Genomic DNA, 15636 nt, shown 5'->3' on the forward strand with positions numbered 1-15636 from the left:
CCGACCCCCAGGCCAAAGGTCAGCTCCCCCTCCGGGCAGGCGTCTGGGGCTGGCACTGTCGGCCCTGGCGCTGGGGTGCCCGATGCCGCTCAGCTTTGTCCCCACTGTGCCGCGGCCGTCGGCGGACATCACAAATACCCTCTCACGTCTGTTTTTTCAGAAAGTACGTGTTGTGGGCAAAGAAGGCAGACACACGGGCGCTGGCGAGGGGAGAGGGGGCTTCAGACCCCGAAGGGACAAGCAGCGGCTGAAGTCCTACCTCCTGCCCCCCTGCCCCCCGGGGATCCCTCCCCTCCAGGGGGCGCTGGCCTGTGGCAGGAGGAGGGACGGGCGAGCTGGGGGTGCAATGCAGCGGGCTCTGCAGGGGGCATCGCGGGCCGCCCTCTGCCCAGCGCGCCGGCAGGAGGGGCTTGGAGGAGCAGAAACCTCGCTCCTGCCGCTCCGGCCCCAGCCCCCTCCCCCCTCCCCCCTCCCCCCTCCCGGCCCACAGCCCCCCTCCCCCCACCCGGCAGCGCTCACCGTGCAGCAGGGCATGAGGGCCGGCGGCTCCCCTCCAGGCGGGTCCTCAGCGCGGAGTCTCTGCTCGGCTCTGCGGCCGGGCCCCGGTGACCGCCAGCGGCTCAGCCCGGCTCTCCTCCGGGACCTGCGGCTCGGTCCCCAGCTGGCGGGTGCGAGGGGAGGGCCCGGGTCGCGGTGCAGGAGTGAAGGCGGGGACCGGCTCCCAGGGGGTGGAGGAGACACCCCCGCTGGACACACAACTGCCCCCGCCCCCGCCCCCCCCCCCCGCGCTCCTGGGGAGCTGCAGTGTCCGGACCGCGGGCGCCTCCTCTGCCTCCGCCTCCGCGGCTGCGGGCTGCGGGCTGGGCCGGGTGTTACCTGCCTTGCCTCCGCCCGTGGGCAGGCTTGCTTAGGGGTCACAGTAAGGAGCACCCCCAGGAAGATCCTCCTGCCAGGGCACCCCCCCCCCCCCCCCGCCGTGGCCTCTCCCTGCAGCCGGAGTTGGGGCAGAGCCCGAGGCACAGAGAGGGTGGGGCAGGCCGGACCGCACAGCACATCCTGGGGCAGGGCTCAGCGGATTGCAGGGTCCCCCCCACTCCCGGGGCCAGCACCCCCTCCCTCACCCACCCAGCCTAGTGCTGCGCCCCCTGCTCGGCCCACCTCCCGCCTGCCGCCTGCCCTGCGGGGGTGGGGGTGGGGGTGGGGTGGAGGTGGGTGGGGTGGGGCGGGGGTGGGGGTGGGGGGCTCCCCCAGCAGCCTGTCCTGGGAAGCCTGGAGCCCGCAGGCCCCACACAGCCTCCTGCAGGGGCAGGGACAGGCTCCTCGTCTGGAGTGTCCGCTGCCGACCCTGGTCCTCCTTATGGTGTCTGCCTCCTGGGTGCAGCCTCTCCCTGACACACCCCTTCCCCACTGGCCCCCGCTGCAGGCTCAGGGCTGGGGGTGCTCCGAGGGGCGGCCTGGGTGCCTGCACACTCTCCTGAGCGGGACCCTGGGCGCTCCCTCACCCGTTCTCACATCCAGGTGGAGGCAGAACGCCTACAAGGCGGTGGCCTGGGCTGTGTCAACATCTCCCAGAGCTGCTGGGTGACCCACCCCACCCCTGGGCAGGCCCCTCAGCCTCTGTGCCTCAGTTTACCCTACCTCATGAAGACAGGTCATCTCCCCCCCCCCCCTCTCCCTCCGTCAGCCTTACTGAGCACCAGGCAGCCCAGGGCCAGTACAGGCAGTAAGTACTACGTTACCAACAGCCCACGGCCCGTGCTCACCTGAGCTTGCCAACAGGTGAGTACCTGCCAAGGAGGCTGGCTCAGGCCAGGATTTAGAGACCTCTGAGGTCAGAGCCGTGGACGTGGAGACCTGCTCAGTGAAGGAGGCTCCGTGTGTGCGTGGGACGGGGCGGGGCTGAGGCTCATGGAGGCGCACGTAGGGCAGGCAGGGACCTGAGAGGCGCAGCGTGGACGAGGGGTGGGCGGCTCCTCCCCCTCCTTTCCCGTCTTTGGCAAAGAGGTGGGGAAGCCTTGAGGAGGAGGAATGAAGATGATGGTGGTGATGGTGGTGGTGATGGTGGTGATGGTGGTGATGATGGTGGGTGATGGTGGTGGTGGTGATGGTGGTGATGGTGGTGATGGTGATGGTGGTGATGGTGGTGATGGTGGTGATGGTGATGGTGGTGGTGGTGGTGATGATGGTGATGGTGATGGTGGTGGTGGTGATGATGGTGGTGGTGGTGGTGGTGATGGTGGTGATGGTGGTGATGGTGATGGTGGTGATGGTGATGGTGGTGGTGATGGTGGTGGTGGTGGTGATGATGATGGTGGTGATGGTGATAATGATGGAGGTGATGATGGTGGTGGTGATGATGATGGTGGTGATGGTGATAATGATGGTGGTGGTGATGATGGTGATGGTGGTGATGATGGTGGTGGTGATGGTAGTGGTGGTGATGATGGTGTTAATGATGATATAATAGATTAACAGAGGTGGGTGCTATGCCAGGCACCTGGAGTGAGGTGGCATCACTGACCCGGGCTCTCCTAGAGGCCTAGTGGGTCCCCCACTCCCGCTCAGAGTGGCAGCCGGAGCCACGTTTATCCTTGAAAAGCTGCTCCCCCTCCTGGCTGCTGGCCCTGGGAGCCCACTTCCCTCTGTCACTTCCCGCTCTGACTGGTAACCAGTTACCCCTCGCCCAGAGTGCGTGCCGGGGGTGGATGTCACACCGCGAGGGCAGGGAGGCAGTATTGTGGATCGGGCAGCAACCCGTCCAGCGAGGCTGCCTGCACGGGGCTGGCCCTCTCCCTGCAGCAGACGCCGAGCGGCCCCCTAACGAGCCGCTAATGAGGAGGCGGCCCTGCCGGCTGCCCCAGCTCCGTCTGTCTGCCCGGGCTCCCTGCCCTCTCTGGCCAGACAGGGCCTGGCTCCCCACAGGAGCCGCCAAATGTCCTTAATCGGTAGTCCCGTGCCGGCCACCTGCCGCCCCCTGGACCGGCTGCTCCGGAGCTGCGGGAAGTGGCTGAGACGGGGGCGGCTCGCCGGAGCCCCCAGCCGGTGCCCAGCATCTCAGACGTGCTCTCCGGCAGAGGGGGCCTGGCCCGCGCTGCCCACGGAGGACCGGAGGCAGCCCGCCCTGCCGGGCCGTCAGATGGATGAGGGCTCACTGCCGCCGGGGAACTCAGTGCCGCATTAAACGTGGAGGAACATCCGTGACGTCCATCGAAAACGGAGCTCTCCCCGTCCTCTCAAAACATGGGCTCCCTGGGCCTGTTTGCCTCAAAAAAATAAAAATAAAAAAAAGGAACAGAGGACGGTGTATCTCGCTCTTCGTTCTGGAGAACAGGCGCGGTGGGGGAGGAGCCCCTGGCTCAGTGACAGGTGACAGCAGACCGCCTCCGCCCGGTGGCCTGGGGACGGGGGAGGCCGGCGTGACATCCAGGCGGCCAGAGTCTGGATTTTAAAGTGCAGTTTCCGGTTACTCAGTGCCGGCAACAGGGAAAGGGCCGTCCCGGTGAGCGCCAGCAGGTGCCCGTCTGCAGCCTGTGGTGCCCAGGGCTGGCCCCCGGCCCAGGAGCTGACGAGGGCCTGCCTGTGCGCCCGGTGGGCTGGGGCTGAGCGGGGCCCGTGCCCACTGCAGAGGCCGGGAGGTCTCAGGCCTGAGGGCGTTCGGAGGCGCTGGGCCTCTTCTCAGAGACCCCGCCCGGGCGCCCGCGGGTGGTCACATGTGGGCAATGTGGGGGGGGGGACGGGGGGGCGCTCCGGCCACAGCGGGGAGGCCAGGACCCCAGGCCCAGCGCCTCCCTGGGCTCAGAGCAGTTTTCCTCCAGGTCCCACATCCATTCGCTCGAGCCCTCGGCTCCTGCCCGGGCCGCCCGCACCCTGAGCGGTGCCCAGAGCTGGCTCAGAGCCAGCCCCTCAGCGAAGGAGCAGCTGGGCAGCGCCGACAGCCGGGCCTCTCCTGGGGCGGGAGCGCCCACCCAAGGCGCCCTGGACCGGAGAAGCCAGCGCCACAGCCAGCTGGTCCACAGCTCCGTCCCGTGGACGCCCACAGGCCACAGCCGGTCCCTCCACGGTGACTGCATCCGGGTGTCCACGCCCCGGCCCCTGTGTGGCCCGAGGAGGCGGCACCTTTGGGTGATTAGGTCTCAAGGTCTGGATGCGGGCTCCGTGGGGACAGGCGCTCCCGCCCAGTGCCCAGCAGGGTGTTGGCCACACGATGTTTGTTGGCGTGAGGGGTTGCAAGGGTCTGGGATGGCTGCCCTCTGCCCTCTGAACTCTGCCCTCTGGGCTCTGCAGGGAGCCACCTGAGCCTTCCCATCCCACCTCCCCTCAAGCTCCAGGTCAGGGGTCAGGACTGGGCAGGCCAGGAAGGTTCCAGATCCCAGGACCAGCTGGTCAGACTCCATTCAATTTCAGCCACACCGTCGTACAGCGAGGAGCTGAGAACCCTCCCTCTCCGCCAGGAAGCTCCCGGTGTCACGGGACAGACAGACAGACACAAGGACCGACGCCCGTGGCTGGGCGGGAGGTCCGAGCGCGAGGCCGCAGAGCCGCTGGGCGGGAGCGGAGCCTGGCAGGCTGGGCACACGGCGCTCCGTGCCGGACGGGAGAGGCGTCCTGTCCCTGTGGCCTTGGGGGCCGGACTGGCCCTCAGTGCCCCCGGGACCCCCGTGCTGTGGGGCGGCTTGCTAGGGGTGCCCAGCGGAGCCGTGCCAGCAGGACGGAGCCCGACCCGCGCCAGCCCCGCCAGGAACAGGACGCGCAGCTCGGTCGGTCGGTCGGTCGGTCGGGCTCAGACTGGCGTCCCCGCACCCCAAGCTCGCCATCTGTCTGGGCAGCTGCTGATCACACGCCCAGACACTGCCCGCCTGTCCCCACGCGCACGCCCAGTAGGGGACCCGCAGGGGGCCCCGCAGACAGTTCCTGGGGCAGGAGGCTGGGCTGACCCTTGGCACCCCTCCTCTGGGACTGCCCCCCCCGCACCCCATTCTGGCCTTCCAGGAAGGAGGCCACACCCTCCTGGGCGTCTGGCAGGACGCATTAGGCACAGAGGCCACTCTGGCTCCACTCCCACAGCCAACCCCCCCCCCCCACACACACACCCGCTGGAACCACCCAGGCTAAGGGCGCGTCTGGGAGACAAACGGGGGGGGGGGCGGCTGGAACCACGGGGGTCCCGGGGGGAGAACACCTGCGAGGTGGCGTCTCGGGTGAAGTGTTTCCTTCCAGCTCCTCACGCCCCCCCAGATCCCGACAAGAACCAGGCCGACTGCTCGGGGAGAAAGCGGACTTTATGGGGCCTCCCTGGCCGCCCGCGGGGCGCGCGGGCGTCTCCATTTGGGTGAGAACAGGCATGTCGGGTCCCGTTAACAATAAACGTGGCTGGACCGTCTGCACCCAAACCGCCTGCCCTGGGGTCCGAAGCTGGGCGGCTCCTCCAGCGTGTCCTGCGGGGCTGCGTGTCAGGGCGATGCCGGCCGTTTTAAATCGGAACCACAGAGGGTGGATCGTGCTGTGACCGCTGGAAAGCACGGCTTCTGGCTTCCGCCGTTACACCCCAGTCTGTCTGTCTGTCTGTCTGTCCACAGGAGAGCCAGGGACCGCTGGCTGGGCGGGGCGGGGAGAGGTGCGCAGAGGATTCCGGGAGGGGAGGGTGGGGGTGGGGCTGGGCAGGAGCACCCTCCAGGCAGCAGGGTGACCAGAACGCTCGGTCCCTGGGGGTGGGGCGGGAAGGGGGCGCCCCTTGTCCTTCTGCAGTGACCCCACTTTGGGATGCAGTTGGTGGGGAAGCAGCCCCACCTGGTGGCCAATGAGGGGACTGCGGGGAGGCCCTGGAGGTGGCCACCTGGGTGTGCTGGAACCTGGGGTTCTGGGACCTGGGGTTCTGGGACCTGGGGATCTGGGACCTGGAGGTTCTGGGACCTGGGGTTCTGGGACCTGGGGATCTGGGACCTGGGGTTCTGGGACCTGGGGATCTGGGACCTGGAGGTTCTGGGACCTGGGGCTCTGGGACCTGGGGATCTGGGACCTGGAGGTTCTGGGACCTGGGGTTCTGGGACCTGGGGTTCTGGGACCTGGGGATCTGGGACCTGGAGGTTCTGGGACCTGGGGTTCTGGGACCTGGGGCTCTGGGACCTGGGGATCTGGGACCTGGAGGTTCTGGGACCTGGGGTTCTGGGACCTGGAGGCTCTGGGACCTGGGGATCTGGGACCTGCTGTGAGGCAGGGCAGAGTCGAAGGACAGCCCCCCAAGAGGCTCCCTCATGCTCCCCACATCCTCTGCGGGGATCAGGACCCGGCTGTCACTCTGTCCACGGCCCTTGGGTCCCAGAGCAAGTGAGGTGGGGTGAGGTGGGGTCCCACTGGGTCCTGGGAGGGCTTGGTGAGGGGTGAGGGGGGAGGGGGGAGGACCGTGCGGGGTGTGGGAACCCCTACACGGTGGCCATGGGCAGGGCCAGCCCCCCCGGCCCCCGCGGGGCGCCGTCCCCCAGGGCCCTCTGCAGCACGGCCCGCAGCGGCTGGCGCTTCCCCGGCTGCCGGCCGGCCGTGAGGTAGAGCAGCGGCCTGGCGCTGGCGTGGACGCAGGCCAGGAGGGTGGCCAGCGGCGGGAAGGGGGGCAGCAGGAAGCGCAGCAGGGGCCGCAGGCTCCAGTAGAGGACGTAGGGCAGCCCGCAGAAGGCGAGCAGCAGCGCCGAGCCCAGCACGGCGCCGTAGAAGCGGGGCCGCGGGCGCGGCGAGCAGCAGGCCGCCCGGAGGAAGAGGACGAGGCCGGCGCCGCAGGCCCCGCAGGCCAGCACCAGCAGCCAGGCGATGCCGGCCGCGTGGAGCCGCACGCAGGCCCCCAGGCGCGCGCCCCCCCGCAGCAGGCCGCAGGCGTCGGCGGGCAGCAGCACGGCGGGCGGCGTCAGCGCCCACAGCAGCCCGCACACCACGCCCGACGTGTGCCGCGGCCGCCAGCCCGCGTGGCAGGCGGGGAAGACCTCAGCCACGCACAGCTCCAGGCTGAAGGCCGCCAGCAGCCAGAGCCCCGCGGCGAAGGCCAGGAAGGTGACCACGAAGTACAGGGCGTCCTGCGCGCCCAGCGCGGCCCCCGCCGCCGAGAAGGCCACCTGGCAGCCCAGGAACAGGAAGTCGGCGGCCGCCAGGTGCAGCGCGTAGACGGCGAAGGGGCCCTTCCGGATGTGCAGGCCCAGGTGCCAGAGCACCAGCCCGTTGCCCAGCAGCCCGCCGAGGCCCACGGCCAGGCTGAGGTAGAAGACCACGCTGGCGAAGGTGCGCCACAGCCCGAACATGGTGGCAGAGCAGGCCCCTGGGGGAACACAGAGAGCCGCTGGCATCGCGCCCCCTGGGGGGGAGGCGGGGGCAGGGCCCATGTGCCGGTGTCCCCCGGGGCTCCCGCTCGGGGCCACCCTCCCGGTGAATTCCGAGCCTCCGGCCTCACGGGCCGCTTTGTAAGAGGACGGCGAGGCGGCCAGTGCCTCAGAGATGAAGACGGGCAGGCAGCCCCGGCCGGTGTGGCTCAGTGGATAGAGCGCCGGCCTGCAGACCCAAGGGTCCTGGGTTCGATTCCGGTCAAGGGCACACGCCCGGGTTGCAGGCTCCTCCCCGGCCCGGGCCCTGGTTGGCGTGTGCAGGAGGCAACCAATCCATGTGTCTCTCTCACATCGATGTTTCTCTGTCTTGCCCTCTCCCACTCTCTCTAAATGATCAAAAATATCCTTGGGTGAGAGTTTAAAAAAAAAAAGACTGGCCAGGTGGGGGGGCCCTTCCCCATCCCCTCCTCCCCCTCCCCCGCCAGCCCCCCAGCTACCCGGGCACAGCATGCACCAGGTTTGCAGGTCCTGCACAGTGAGGGGGGCCCTGCACGGTGAGGGGGGGCCCTGCACGGTGAGGGGGGGCCCTGCACGGTGAGGGGGGCCCTGCACGGTGAGGGGGGACACTGCACAGTGAGGGGGGGCCCTGCACGGTGAGGGGGGTCTGCACGGTGAGGGGGGCCTGCAGAGGCTGGTGGGGGGCACCATGGGGACCACACGTGTGGGACCTGGTCCAGGGCCCTGAGCGGGGAGCCGGGGGACAGGGCCAGGCCGGCCTCTGGGGAGAAGCTGACGCGGTGTTTGCTGCCGGCCGGTCCCGGCAGAGAGGACGTCCTTCCAGGGGGAGCTGGGCCCCCAGGACCCACCCGTCCTTGTTCTCGGCCCGGAGGGGTCAGCTGAGGGACCATCAGGACTCAGCAGTGAGGTGAGGGGGTGGGGTGGGGAGGGCAATGGGGGGAGAGGCAGAGACAGACAAGGATGTAGAGACACAGAGACAGAGAGACACAGGGAGAGCCAGGGAGAGAGACAGATGGGGAGGGAGAGGCACAGAGCGGGGGGCACAGAGGAACCCACTGGCACCCCTGGGCGCCCCTGCTGGCCGTGCCCCACCGAGTACCCTTGTCCCCCCCCCACTTACCTGGGTCCCACCTCCCGTGAGGCCCCGGGACCTCCCGTCGGCTCTGAGCCCCTGCCTGGAGCACACCCCATGTCTCCTCACCACTCATTCCCTGTGGCTGGCCCGGGCCCCAGCGGGGGTCTCACCTGGCCCCCTTGGGCCTTGCCGAGATCAGCACACAGTGGTCCTCTCTTGGGGGTGCAGTGAGCCGGCTTGGCCTCTGGTGTCGTGGGGTGAATGCGCTGACCCTCCCCCTCTGGACCTGTTTCCCCAGTGTGTACCGAGGGAGCTGACCAGCCTGCCGGGCCGTCCTGGGAACGTGTGTGTGTGTTGGGACAGGGGGCTCTGCTCCTGGACGGAGGTGAGGGGGGTGAGGGGGGTGAGGGGGGCATGGGGTGGTCCAGGTGGTCCCCAGAGCTCTCAGGTGGGCGCACCGGCCCCCACACCCTAGGAGGACCCGGAGCCCTGGCTGTAAAAACTGCCCTTAGCCCGGCCAGCGGGGCTCAGGGGTTGAGCATGGACCCGTGAACCAGGAGGTCACAGTCCGATTCCCGGTTAGGGCACAGGCCCGGGTGGCGGGCTCGGTCCCCAGTGTGGGGCGTGCAGGAGGCAGCCATCAATGACTCTCTCATCCTTGATGTTTCTCTCTCTTCCTCTCCCTTCCTCTCTGAAATCAATAGGAAAATAGAATTTTTTAAAAACTGCCCGGCTTCCCACCCCCCTGCCTCCCTCCCCGTCCCGCCATGTCCCTCCCCCGGGAAGCCGGCCCGTCCTCAGGTCTCAGCCCAGCGGGGTGAGCGGGGTGCTCCTCACCTGGGGGGCAGGTGCGGGCGCGGGGGCGCTGAGCTCTCACCTGCTGCCTGACGCCTCTCAGAGCAGCTGGGGCCGCTGGGCTCACCCGGCTTTAATCCTCCCCGCCCCCCGGGGCCGGCGGGCTGGCCTGGGCCTGGGGCCAGTTCCCTGGAAGTGGGCGGAGGGAGCTCCCGTCGGTCCGCGGGGTGAGCTCAGAGGAGCTGTCCATGGCCCGTCCTTCCCTCCCTCCTCAGCCCGCTGGGCCGCCGGCTCCAGCACACGGGTGCCCCTCCCCCGGCCACGGGTGGGGCCACCCCTGCCAGGTGGTCCCCGGGTGGCACCTGCTCCGGCCCTCGGGCTGGGTGTGGAGGTGCGTGTGAGCCACGGCCTGACCCTGCCTGCCTGTGAGAATGCCCTGACCCCGGGACCTCAGTTTCCCCCCCTCCTTGGCCTGACCGATCACGGACCCGGGGCACCTGGCTCGGGACTGGATCCCGCGATGGGTCAGTGGCCGGTGCCGCTGTGGGTGGTCTGCAGGGGCTGCCACGCCCTCCAAGACCCCGCCCCCTTACCGCCCACCTGCCACCTGCCTCAGCCCCGGTCCGTGCCCCCCAGTCCGTGCCCCCGGTCCGTGCCCCCCGGTCCGTGCCCCCCGGTCCGTGCCCCCGGTCCGTGCCCCCCGGTCTGTGCCCCCGGTCCGTGCCCCGGGTCCGTGCCCCCGGTCTGTGCCCCTGGTCCGTGCCCCCCCCGGTCCGTGCCCCCCGGGTCTGTGCCCCCCGGGTCCGTGCCCCCCGGTCCGTGCCCCCGGTCTGTGCCCCTGGTCCGTGCCCCCCGGGTCCGTGCCCCCGGTCCGTGCCCCCCGGTCTGTGCCCCCGGTCCGTGCCCCGGGTCCGTGCCCCCGGTCTGTGCCCCTGGTCCGTGCCCCCCCTGGTCCGTGCCCCCCGGTCTGTGCCCCCCGGGTCCGTGCCCCCCGGTCCGTGCCCCCCGGGTCCTCCGGGGTTGGAACGCTTTCCCAGGTTTTGTCTGCAGAGCTCCACACCCTGAAGGTCCCCGACGAGGGGTCCCCATCCCGGGGCCGCGGGGGGCCGTGTTCTGTGGCTCCCGGGACCCCAGCTCACCCGCGAGGACGCAGGTCCTGAGAGGGTGTCTGTCCTCACGTCGCGGGGGTGGCTGCCGTCTGTCACATGGGCCAGGACCCGCTCAGCTGCTGGGGCGCCCCCGCCTCCAGGTGGCCCCGCCTGCCCGGCCCTGCTGCTCCCTGCACGCGCCCGGCTGTCCCCTCGCTGCCGCGCCGGCCTCGGGCACACGGAGCTCCCAGCGCAGCACCCGCCCCCCCGCCCCCCCCCCCCCCCGTGTCGGCAATGACGGCAGCACACTGTGTGGCCTGGCTCCCGGGCTGCTCGGCCCGAGGCGCGTCCCTGTCCAGGCCCAGCTGCGTGGTTGGGAGGGAGGGTCTTCGCGGGAGGCAGTGAGGGTTCTGGGACGAGGTCACCTGGGCCCAAGTGCACCCGGGACCCAAGTGTCCTCGTGAGAGAAGGGAGAGGAGACGCACAGGGAGAGGCAGGGGGCTCGCAGTGGGGGGTCCCGGCGCCGCCCGTCCGGGGAGGGCTCGCTGGAGACGGGGTCTCCATGTTCACGTTGTCAGGAGGCAAAGCACCCACCCGGGACGACTGTCCCTGAGACAGAGTGTTACTCACAGTTCTCGGAGGACCCGCCACGGGACCCGCCACGGGACCGCCGCAGGGGAGCCGGCTGGGCTGGGCGGAGGCAGAGGGGCGGCCGTGGGCCGGGAGCCGGGCCTGGGGTTCCGGGGAAGGACGGGTGGCAGGCGGTGAGCAGGCGCGGGGCTGGCTGCTTGAATCGTTTGAGGGGCTCTGGGGGCAGGACCGTCCCTGGTGCCGGGGACCTGCCCGGGTGCGGCGGCCAAGGTCGTGGCCCTGAGCACGAGGAGGAACCGGAGAGGCGGTCGGAGGGTGAGGGCTGAGCCCTGGCTGGTGGTATTTGAAGACCTTGCCCTGCAGTGGTTTTTATTTCTAGGAACTGGTTTGCCTCAGAGGGGCAGCCCCCCAGCCCGACCACAGCATCGGGGAAGAGAAAGGCGGGGGACAGAAGAGAGAGGCGGGGGACAGGAGAGAGAGGCGGGGGACAGGAGAGAGAGGCGGTCGGCACGGCAGGTGCTGTGGGCGGCGGGGCGAGGGCGCCCGGCCTGAGGCTGGGGCCCCGCAGCCCCCCTGCCCCCCACTCCCCGGTTGGGGTCCTGCACGGCCCCTCCCCCGGGGCTGCCTGCCACCAGCAGGGCAGAGGGGCCTGGCCTGGAGTCTCTGTCTCCCCGAGCCTCAGTTTCCCACGTGTGAGGTCTAGGTGATGCCACGCATGTCACATGCTGGATCCGTGCCCAGCACACAGGAAAGCCTGGGCTTGTGCTGTGAAGAGTTTAAAGAATGAGGTGAGGCCCTGGACGGTGTGGCTCAGTGGGTGGAGCGTCGGCCTGTGGACTAAAGGGTCCCGGGTTCGATTCCGGTCAGGGGCACGTACCTCGGTTGCAGGCTCCTCCCCGGACCGAGCCCTGGTCGGGGCTCGTGCAGGAGGCAACCCATCGATGTGTTTCTCTCACATCGGTGTTTCTGTCTTTCCCTCTCTCTTCCACTCTCCCTAAAATCAATGGGAAAATGTCTTCGGGTGAGGATTTAAACATTTTTTAAAAAAATGAGGTGTTCCTGTAAAAACACCCCTTCCTGAAAGTCACCAAGCTCAGCCGCTGTAGGGAGCCGCGTGGCGGGAGGCGGGGGGGGGGGGGGGGGGGCAGGAGGCGGGCGGCTGAGAGGCCCCTCGGCCCCTCTGCAGGAACAAGCCCCGCCCAGCGCCCCTCACCGCCCCCGCCCCCGCCCCCGCCCCGGGATGAAGGGTTCGGGGTCATGAAAAGAAGATAATCCTGCCTGGCGGCTGGCTCAGTGGTTGAGCATCGACCTATGAACCAGGAGGTCAGGGTTCGAGTCCCAGTCAGGGCACATGCCTGGGATGCGGGCTAGATCCCCAGTGCGGGGCGTGCAGGAGGCAGCCGACGGATGATTCTCTCTCATCATTGACGTTTCTCTCTCTCCTCCCTCTCCCCTCCTCTCTGAGTTCAATAAAATATATATATTAGCATACCAGTATATAAAGAACACTCAAGGAGAGGTCATGCTTTAGGTTGAACGTTTTTGTTGTGTTTTCCCAACTTCTTAGATAACTAAATAGTTGAGGCGTGAGCTTGGCCTCACCCAATGAAAAAAACATCATTTACAACTTGTAGCCAGAGTTGGGGGTGGGGGGAATGTGGGCGCCTCCCCTGGGCCCTGGTCCACAGGCCGGGCTGCCTCGTGTCCTGAAACACACGGCCGGTCCAGGCCGCGTTCCTGCAGGTCCCCTGGGGGGGCCCACCCTTCCCGGGAAGCCTGGCTGGGGGCCTGTTCCTGGGACCCTGTCCCGGCCGGCCCAGCCCGGCGCCCTGGGGCCCGGAGGGGGCTGGGGAGGGCTCCTTGGACCTGAGCTGCCCCCCGCCCCCCGCCCTGACCAGGAGCCAGGTGAGGTCGCCGTCAGGGATGTCCCCCGGGGGTCCCTCATGCCTCTGGGGCAGCACAGGAGCTGCGGGCTCGGGGGTCAGAGCGGAGGTCTGGGGTGTCCTTGCCTGGTGTCCTGGGCCCAGGCTCCGCCCAGCGCGAGGACAGCCCTCCCCAGGCCCCGGGTCCTGGGTCCTGAGGTCTCCGGGACCCCAGGAGGGGTGCTGAGCAGGCAGATCCCGGCAGACAGAACACCGGCCCCATCGGGCACACACCGGAGCAGGTGGGGGTGGGCTCAGTTCCCATGGGGACCCCACAGGACTCTGCATTTCTGGGGCTCCTCAGGGAAGCCGCTGCAGGGGCCGATAGGAGGCGTCAGGACACCCCCAAACCCCTGACACAAGGGTGCACCCTCTGGGAAGGATGAGCTCCTGAAGGTCACTGGCCGGGGTCTGCCCCACAAGGCAAGGGGAGCAGGCGGGGGCCTGGGCTCTGCCACCTCCGGTCTGAGCGGCTGAGGGACCCTCGGACCCCGGAGCCCCGTCACCCCGGAGGGTTTGCTGCGGGGCCTGCGCTCCTGCGGGGCTCGCCTGCTTCGGGGGAAGTTGACATCCGCCCCGAGAGCAGAACTCGAGGCCACTTCCTCTTCGGGGTCTTGTTTCCCCAAACTGAGTAATCGAGGTTGACCATCTGTCCTGGAGGTGTGGGGGCGGGGGCTGGAGGTTCCCCTGCGGGGGAGCGGCCGGGGCGCTCCGGTCCCTGCACCCCAACCTGCCCGACGCCGGGGTGCAGGCCCAGCCATGCAGGGCAAGGACAGCATGGCGGGGCCTCTGACCCCCAACCCCTCACCCCTGACCCCTCACCGGGCTCTGGAGGGCAGGCCCACGCACCGGGGACCGGGGACCGAATGCCCTGCGCCCCGTCCGGGCAGGGCCTCCGGGAGTCAGGTCACCTTCGCGCAGAAGCGGGGCTGGTCCTGCTCGGCCCGTGGCCCGAGGGGGCACTCGGGGTGCACGGGGCTCGGGCCCAGGACACGCTGGTTCGGGCGGCCCATCCTGAGCCCGGGGCGCAGGCGCGGTGTCCGGGGCCGTGCCCGTCCCGCTCTCCGTCCTCGGGGCCCTGTGACCAGCGGAGTGGCGGCCGGCACCGTCCCCACGGGGGCCACGCTTTGGGCGGAGTGTTGTTTCTCCAGCTTCTGAGCTCAGCAGCCGAGGCGCGAGCCTGGCCGCACCCGCAGGTCCCCTAGGGACCCCCTTCCTGGAACCCTGTCCTGGCCGGTCCTGCCCGGGCTCCCTGGTCCTTCAGGGACGAGGGGGGCTCTGCCTCTGGCCCAATTGGGAGCCACGTGAGGTCCGAGGGGCGTGGCCACGTGGGGTCCGAGGGGCGTGGCCACGTGAGGTCCGAGGGGAGTGACCACGTGGGGTCCGAGGGGCGTGGCCACGTGAGGTCCGAGGGGAGTGACCACGTGGGGTCCGAGGGGCGCAGCCACGTGGGGTCCGAGGGGAGTGACCACGTGGGGTCCGAGGGGCGCAGCCACGTGGGGTCCGAGGGGAGTGACCACGTGGGGTCCGAGGGGAGTGACCACGTGAGGTCCGAGGGGCGTGGCCACGTGAGGTCCGAGGGGAGTGACCACGTGGGGTCCGAGGGGCGCAGCCACGTGGGGTCCGAGGGGCGTGGCCACGTGGGGTCCGAGGGGAGAAGGCCAGGTGTCCTGCAGGCGGACGAGGACGGCCCGCGGCCCAGCGTCCTCTGTGGCTAAAGGCCAGCGCGAGGCTCTGCCCGGCCCGGCGGTGGGTGCCCAGGGCGGGTGCCGTGTGAGCCGTGCAGAGTGAGGGGTGTGGGCTGCGGCTGGGGGTGCAGGTAGGCACACTAGGCTGGGGCCGGTGGGGAAGAGGGAGGGGGTGCAGGAAGACGGGGCAGAAAGGGGGAGGCGGCGCCAGGGGCTGACCCCTCGGACCCCCTCCCCGCGCCTGGACGAGGCTGGTCAGGCCCTCAGCCCCACGCCGGCCGCCTGACCCCTCACCCCTGACCTGGCCTTGTCTGGGGCAGACCCAGATGGTGTCTGGTTTGCAGGAAAGGCCGCCGGTGACCTCGGTCACTCAAGGCGCCTCTGCGCGGCTTCCTGCTGATAAGAGCCGGGTTCCCCAGGCCGGGGCTCCCTACGAGGCGGGAGGAGGCTCGGGGCTGCCCGCGGCCCTGCACACGCGTGGACCTGGGCCCTGACCTGATTCATCCCCCCCGGCCGGCCGTGCTGGTGGATGTTAGATGGGAGGGAGGGAGGGAGAGAGCAGCCTGCTGTAGGGCCTATGCGGTGTGGTTTGTGCCCTCTCTCTCTTTCTCTTTTAACGTATTTTACTGCTTTCAGGGAGGAAGGGAGAGAGAGAGAGACATCAGTGATGCGGGAGAATCCCTGACCCGCTGCCTCCTGCAGCAACCGGGCAGGTGCCCTGGCCGGACTCGAACCGGGACCTCCTGGCTCCTGGGTGGACACTCGGCCCCCGAGCCGGCCCCTGAGCCAGCCGCCGGCCTGTGCCGCTGTCCCGATGTTCCTGTGGTCCGGACATTTCCAGATGAGTAGCTGCGGGAGGTCCGAGCGCCCCTTGGTTAGCTGCTGCGCGGCCACCGGGGCAGCAAGGCCAGGAGACTCACCAGGTTTAACCAGCAGCGTCCTGCGGCTGCTCCAAGCGGAAGCGGCACTCGGACCCACACCCCGGCCTCAGAGCACGCAGCGCCCACGATTCCCCGCGGAGGGACGTGGAGGCCGCTCCCTGCTTTACCGGCGACGGTCGGGATGGGCCCGAGAGGCCGGCGCTGGGCCGGCTGGTAGCGACGCCGCCGCTGAGAGAGCCGGGCGCCCGGTCCCCGCGGCTCACACCACCCTCTTCTC

At 69.6% G+C, this 15636-nt stretch overlaps 1 protein-coding gene across 1 annotated transcript; it reads right to left on the reverse strand.

Moving 5' to 3' along the window:
- Positions 1–6419: 6419 nt before the first annotated feature.
- On the reverse strand, positions 6420–7280 carry MRGPRG (MAS related GPR family member G; the record flags this gene model as incomplete). Its single annotated transcript, XM_079788786.1, has 1 exon — positions 6420–7280. One exon carries the CDS (start codon positions 7278–7280, stop codon positions 6420–6422), a length of 861 nt encoding a protein of 286 aa, XP_079644912.1.
- Between the last annotated feature and the right edge of the window lie 8356 nt (positions 7281–15636).

This window comes from Cnephaeus nilssonii (assembly GCF_951640355.1).
Source record: "Cnephaeus nilssonii genome assembly, chromosome: 13".
NCBI classification, from domain to species: domain Eukaryota; kingdom Metazoa; phylum Chordata; class Mammalia; order Chiroptera; family Vespertilionidae; genus Cnephaeus; species Cnephaeus nilssonii.